The sequence below is a fragment of the Brachyhypopomus gauderio genome, chromosome 7 (assembly GCF_052324685.1).
Source record: "Brachyhypopomus gauderio isolate BG-103 chromosome 7, BGAUD_0.2, whole genome shotgun sequence".
Taxonomy (NCBI): Eukaryota; Metazoa; Chordata; class Actinopteri; order Gymnotiformes; family Hypopomidae; genus Brachyhypopomus; species Brachyhypopomus gauderio.
Window position 1 is genome coordinate 6,166,877 of NC_135217.1, and position 7,349 is coordinate 6,174,225.

The 7,349-nt window shown below is 49.8% G+C and overlaps 1 protein-coding gene across 3 annotated transcripts in view; it reads left to right on the forward strand.

Moving 5' to 3' along the window:
• LOC143518605 (carboxyl-terminal PDZ ligand of neuronal nitric oxide synthase protein) overlaps positions 1-7,349 on the forward strand; it is a 52,567-nt gene that overhangs the window by 35,369 nt on the left and 9,849 nt on the right. For all 3 annotated transcript variants that reach the window (XM_077011195.1, XM_077011196.1, XM_077011197.1), the window contains one exon: positions 155-434. In XM_077011195.1, coding sequence (XP_076867310.1) covers positions 155-434 — 280 coding nt within the window. The remainder of the gene's footprint in view (positions 1-154; positions 435-7,349) is intronic.

Consider the following 7,349-nt stretch of genomic DNA (forward strand, 5'->3'; position numbering starts at 1 on the left):
TCTTTCTCCCGATGATGTGATGGTGTTATGGGTGTCTCTGTGTTAATCCGTTCCAATAGTGCATCAACACTGGGCCAGGTTCCAAAAACCTGAGTGTGTGTGTGTGTGTATCTGTGTGTGTGTGTGAGTCATGTGGGTCTCATTCCTCTTGCAGATGAGGGGTCACCTTGGAGGAGATCCGCCCGCTCTCTCTCCCTCAACCTGAAGAACAGCTATGTTCCCAGCCCGGACCAGCCCATCACCTCCACCCCAGCGGGGGAGACACACATCTCCCCCGTGCCCCTCCACATGGTGGACTGCACCGAGTCCTACCTAAATCTCTTCAAGCTGGCTGGGTCCCACGCGGCCACGACCAATGGCAAGCCGAATAGCACAGGAAGTGAGGCGGGCAGGGGAAGAATCTCTAGGCTAAATTCCACCACGCTGGATGAACGGTATTCCACTCATAACCCCCACACACGCTCACACGCACACACACTACGAGGCTTTCACGTTCATCTTTGTTCGTGAGCGCTGGTAATAGCTACAGGGCAGATGTTCCAACACCCAGACAGATGTCACGTCTGGTTCACATAAAAAATGACAAGAAAATGAAAAGAACACAAGGGAGGATGGGTGACAGGGGCTGAGGGTAGAGTCCTTTTGGTGTGTGTTCATCTGTGCGTGCGTGTGTGTGTGTGTGTTTTTGTTTTTCTAGCCAAGTTTCCAAGGTTTAGATTTGGCACGCGCTGTGTTCACACGAGCTGGAGTGTTTCCTGCCAGACTGAATCATAACCAATATTAACTCGACTTTCTGGACGCTCCAAAGCTCCAGCTTAACCATCTGGGCAAAAATCAAAGCTGGACCTCATGATGCCCAGCGGGTGGGGGGGGATAACCCCGCCCACTTTGCCCCACCCTCACACTGCTGTGTATGGAGCCAGCCACACTGAGGGCAGCTTCCAGAACTATGACTCACGACTCTGCAGTCACAGTCACAGAATTGAGAGTCAACCCGTGAGAGGTGGAGGAAGACTCCCTGTAGAGGGGTTACGGGCTGAGCCGTGCACCCAAGATACTCCTCTTATAGGAGATCTGCTTTCCCACGTGGCCCTGACCTCCCTCACTCATCCCACTCCCTCCATCCTACTCCCTCCATCCTTCTCTCACCATCCATCTCTCCACCCAGATGGCAGAAAGATGGACAGATGGATATTTCTTATTAGAAAAGCAAACAAAACTAATGACGGTCTATAAGAGCAGACAGACAGTCCTCCCGCACCGATTGACCAGCATATAAATGAGTGTGTGGGTTTGTGTTTTCATACAGACCCCATTATTGTTAAAAACTCATTTACACACACACAGGCTACATGCTCCACATAAATGCTGTCCTTGCTCTCTTTAACACACTCGATATTGATCATTCAAAGCAAAAACACCAAAGAGCTAATCAAGCTAATTAAACCTCTTGTCAGATTTGAGGAGGGGGGCGTGTGTGTCTATCTATGTATGTGTGTGTGTGTGTGTGTGTGTGTGTTATGAAACTACAGACCCCAACAAAGGTCACAAATTTCCATTACCTGTTACATGAAACTATCTCTCACACACACACACACACACACACACACACACACACACACACACACACACACACACAGTACATGTCACTCAAGGACACAGAATGTTCAGCCTTCATGGAGAGGTCGAGACTACGCTGTTCACTCTGTTAGCCTGTTAGCACGTTAGCCTGTTAGCATGTTCCGTTTCCCTTCCAGCCTGTTTGCTCTTCTCTTCTACTATAGGAGGTTTCTCCTCAGGTTTCTCCTCAACCTTTCTTTGCTTTGGGTTCAAACCATCCGTGTGTTACTTCTGTAGTCCATACCATGTTCCACAGACACCATTACCATGTCTGTCCCTTCATGGGGCCCCTGGGTCAGCGCCAGTGTCCAAGACCCCAGGTCCAGTGTGGGGCCGGTCTGAGCCCATGAGCCGCCCTCTGAAGATGGAGGCCGGGTGCCACCGAGACACGGTTCTGTGGTCGTGTTCCACACTGTTTCTTTTGGTTTTGCCTGTTGAACTGGAAGAAATCGCTGAGAGCAACATGTCAGAGTAGCTCTGTTATTAATACAGGATGAAGTATTGGGTCAAATGGTGGGAAACGCTTGGTAAGTGTGGTGGAGTCTGACTGTTTAAACACACAGATGTTTCTCATAAACTCGGAAAGCATTATAAACACTGAGAAAACTCTCTCTCTCTCTCTCTCTGTGTGTGTGTGTGTTTGTGTGTGAATCTGGGCTGTTTATAACTGGGCTAAACATGCACATGAACTGTTTTTCTTTGTCTCTCTTAAACACACACACACACACACACACACACCGAGAGTGATAACTCACAAAGCAAAATTTGCCAGTGACTCATAACCAAGCACAACATGAAACACCTCCCATGGCACACATGGCCTATTCACACACACACACACACACACACACACACACAGTGTTCGTATGACGGTGGAGTGTGTACAGTGTGTCCTTGTCTTCATCAGGACTGTTTGTACTTCTCTCTCAACCCCCGTCTATTCTCTCCTGCACTCTTAATGCATCACCAAGACTCCACCACTCTCTCTCTCTCTCTCTCTCTCTCTCTCTCTCTCTCTCTCTCTCTCTCTCTCTCTCTCTCTCTCTCTCTCTCTCTCTCTCTCTCTCTCTCCTGAATTTCCCTCCATCTTTCACACTCCTCTTTTCTCATCCCTCACTCCTGACTGCATCTGCTGTATCGAGATGTGACAGACGAAGGCTCCGCGAGATCCTGCAGCTCAGCGTGTGTGTGTGTGGTTGTGTGTGTGTGTGTGTATGTGTGGTTGTGCACATGAATGTGTGTGTGTTTATGAGTGGCTGTGTGTCTGTTCAAAACCTACTCCCACATATTCAAGTGTCATGCTGCTGATCTGTGTGTGTGTGTGTGTGTGTGTGTGTGTGTGTGTGTGTGTGTGTGTGTGTGTGTGTGTGTGTGTGTGTGTGTGTGTGTGTGTGTGTGTGTGTGTGTGTGTGTGTGTGTGTGTGTGTGTGTGTGTGTAGAAGATGAAAGTAGTCTGAGAGATGTACAGGTTCATGGATAAACCTGTTCTCGGGATTACTATGCCCAGTCATTCTCTCTCTGTTTACAACCACTTACAGTGATGTGTGTTTGTGTGTGTGTGTGTGTGTGTGTGTGTGTGTGTGTGTGTGTGGGTGCAGGCGTGTGTGTGTGTGTGTGTGTGTGTGTGTCTAGAGGGGTATGTTTCAGTGTCATATATGGGCATGTACAATTAACATTATACTGTAGTAAGAGCTCACACCAAAGCACAGTAGAGAGTAAGGAAAGGAGGGAGAGAGGGAGAGGGATGGAGGGAGAGGGAGGGAGAGAGAGAAGGAGAGAGAGGAAATTCTTCTGTTTTTTGTATTTTCTGGAATGCCTGTGACAAGCCGTCCTTACTTCTCTACTTCCTCCACTAACCCTCTCTCACACACACGCCTGTGTCTATCTCTCACTCCCTCTCTCTCTCTCTCTCTCTCTCTCTCCCTCTCTCCTCTATGTCTATCTGGTGTCTCCTCAGTTGCTCATTTCCATGTCCATTGCCTCTCCTCCTCCCCTCTTCTCCTCCCCTCTTCTCCTCTCCTCTCCCCCACTCTCTCCTCCTCTCCTCTCCTCTCTCCTCCTCTCCTCTCCTCTCCTCCTCTCCTCTCCTCTCCTCCCCTCTTCTCCTCTCCTCTCCTCCACTCTCTCCTCCTCTCCTCTCCTACCCTCTCCCCTCCCCTCTCCTCTTCTCTTCTGTCCTCCAGTGAGTGTAACTAAAATGTTAAGCTCTCACTTACATCAGTATGATCAGGATCCACAGTCACAGTGTGTGTGAGTGACTGGGGGGGGTACAGACCTGCACATGGCTGTACGGATCAGCGCCAGGCTGCTGTTAGCGTCTGGTCAGCAGAAGGAGTGCTGGCTCACGTGGGTGAGGTCAAGCGGAGAACGTATCTTCTCCGAGCTGCCGTGTGATTAATGGGCTAAAAAGAGAGAGTGTGTGTGTGTGAGTGTGTGTGTGTGTGTGTGTGTGTGTGCTCCGTTACACCTGCTGCACAGTGCCAGGGAATCCCAGCACACTGCAACACACACTCTTACACACCATTACACACATAATAGTCACTCTATCTCTCTCTCTCTATTTACATCTTTTTCTTTCCACATCTCTCTCTACCTCTTTCTCCACCTCTTTCTCTCTCTCTCTCTCTCTCTCTCTCTCTCTCTCTATACCTATCTCTTTCCATTCTCATTTCCTTCATATTTTTCCTTTCCTTAATCCTGTCTTGGTGCCTCTCATCCTTTCTATGGATTTCTCTCTATCTCTCTTCATCTCTTCCTCTCTCCCCCTCTTTCTCTCTCCTCCTCTTTCTCTCTCCCTTTCCCCATTTCCCTCAGGGATCCATTGGAGAGGCTCATCATATCTATGATTCATCTCTGCAGACACACACACACACACACACACACACACACACACACACACACACACACACCTCCCAGCCTATTCTCCCTCTTACATCCAAACTCCAGGGGGGTCAAAGTGCACCGGTGCATGGCATCTTGAAGGCTCTGTAGCATAAGATCAGAAAAGCTAATGGAATTGCTGATGGTCTCTTTGAGCGTCTCTCGTAATATGAGGCGGTTCAGGGTGTTTTTTGGCTCTGATGTTGCACTACATGCAATCCTTTATTTCAGAGCCAGACCAATGTGTTTAATATATTGCTACACATGAAATGTTCAACATCTAATCTATTAACGCCCACACTTTGAGCCTGAGTAATCAAAACGACGCCGGCGTGGTTGTGAAGGGTTACGTGGCGAAGGCCGGAGGTGCTGCTGCTTCTGGAGGCCACCGTGAGCTTCAGGGGCAGCAGATGTCCAGACAGTTGGGCTGACTGGAAACCCTGCGTCATTATTTATGATGGTGTCCAACGAGCCAGAGCAGAAGATGGACATTTGTGTCCACGTGGAGGGGGGAGAGAGAGAGAGGGGAGAGAGAGAGAGAGAGAGAGAGAGAGAGAGGGAGAAGGAGCACTCTCAGGAGGAGCTAGGAGAAGATTGCCTCGCCTGACACCAGAGCAGGACTGCTGACCGAAGCCTTATGCTAATGAAGGAGAAACAGGGAGATGAGGAGGACAGACAGAGATGGAGAGAGAGAGAGAGAGAGAGAGAGAGAGGGGGGGGGAGAGAGGGGAAGAGATGGAGAGAGAGAGAGGGGGGGGAGAGAGGGAGAGATGGAGAGAGAGAGGGGGGGGGAGAGAGAGGGGAGAGATGGAGAGAGAGAGAGAGGGGGGGGGAGAGAGGGAGAGATGGAGAGAGAGAGGGGGGGGAGCGAGGGAGAGATGGAGAGAGAGGGGGGGGGAGAGATGGAGAGAGAGGGGGGGTGGGGAGCCGAGAGAGGGAGAGGGCAGAGAGAGAGAGGGGGGGGGAGGCGGGAGCGATGGCGAGAGAGCGGGGGGGGAGAGGGCGCGGGAGAGGGACGAAGAGAGAGAGGGGGGGAGAGGGAGAGGGAGAGGAGAGAGAGAGAGGGGGGGGAGAGGGTGAGGGCGGGAGAGGCGAGGGGGGGAGAGGGAGAGGAGACGAGAGGAAGAGAGAGAGAGATGGAGAGAGAGAGGCTTTCCGGAGCAAGGGAATGGAGAATGACCGTCCATCACGTTTCTGCGTTTCCGGGTGTGCCGTGTTCCTGCATGTGTGTGTACACATGAACCTCATGGCTGTGGTATGACTATTACATCGGTGTGTGTGTGTGAGTGAGTGAGTGAGTGAGTGAGTGAGTGAGTGATGTGAGTGAGTGAGTGACGTGAGTGAGTGAGTGAGTGAGTGAGTGAGTGAGTGAGTGTGTGTGTGTGTGTGTGTGTGTGTGTGTGTGTGTGTGTGTGTGTGTGTGTGTGTGTGTGTGTGAGTGTGTGTGTGTGAGTGTGTGTGTGTGGGTGTGTGTGTGCGTGTGTGTATGTGGGTGTGTGTGAGAGCTGAGTGAGTGAGTGAGTGCGTGCTGTGAGTGAGTGAGTGTGTGAAGTGGTGTGTATGTGGGTGTGAGTGAGTGAGTGAGTGTGTGTGTGTGTGTGTGTGTGTGTGTGTGTGTGTGAGTGTGTGTATGTGGGTTTGTGTGTGTGTGAGTGAGTGTGTGTGTGTGAGTGTGGGTGTGTGTGTGAGTGTGTGTGTGTGTGTGTTGTGTGTGTGTGTGTGTGTGTGTGTGTGTGTGTGTGTGTGTGTGTGTGTGTGTGTGTGTGCGCGCGCATGTATGTGAGCACATTTGTCTTCCCAATGCGAGTGACTGCACTGCGGTTTATTAGGGTTCACACACACATAGTGTGGGAACCCTATTGTAATTGCTGGTATTTTTCTTATTTTTCTTATTCTTTTGCCCATTTTTTGACATAAAATGCATCGTGCAGCCTAGACCGTAATGCCTAGAAAACCCAATCTTGGCAAAAAGGTTCAGTTACCTCCAAGGACCAGATTCCCATACAGGGACCCCAAATTGGCCTGATGGTGGCGCTATAGCAGACCATATTGACTTTTTGTCCATATCTCCTACACCGTAGGTCCTAGAACCAAAATTCCAGTTCCTATGCATTCCTTGACTAAATTCAATAGGACAATTAATATACAACCATTAAGCTCCGCCCACTTAGATTTCGAGTTAATTTGCATAATGTGCAAAATCACACACATCTTTGAGCGCGAACTAGTCCCTGGATTTTTCACATACGTGCACATATGTGGTATCAAAACGTTCAGAAGAGTCTGAACTTTAAAATGTATCCAACAAAAATGCTAATTTCTTCACTACCTAGTCAGTATAAGCCAATCAAATCAGGGGGCGTAAATTCAATAGTAAATTTTGCACAAATGGAACTCTAACTTAAGAAAACTTGCATGTAATGAGATGGCACTTCACAGACAGCTTCCGTGTGAGGGTCTGGGGCAGCTCGCAGTGGTTGCCATACCTCACCTGCTAGGGGGCGCTATAACATGCAAAAATTTGCCCCATGCACTCAGATTGGCCGATCCACATGAAACTTGACAGACATCATCTATGGGCCTCTGGAAACCAGGTCCTAAAGCAGACATGCCATACTTCCAAAATGGCTGACGTAATCGGCCAATCAGTGATCGGCACGCGTTTGACAGGCTTACCATTGGTCGATCTGCACGAAACCTCTTGGGTGTGGACAAGTGCACGCCCCCTATGACATAATCCAGCCGGGTGTCGATTGGCCACTGGGGGGCGCTATTGCAAAAAAAGCAAGTGTATCCCCTACATAATTCCACTTGGGAACATGCAATTGGACTCTTTTGATTCCTTGCAG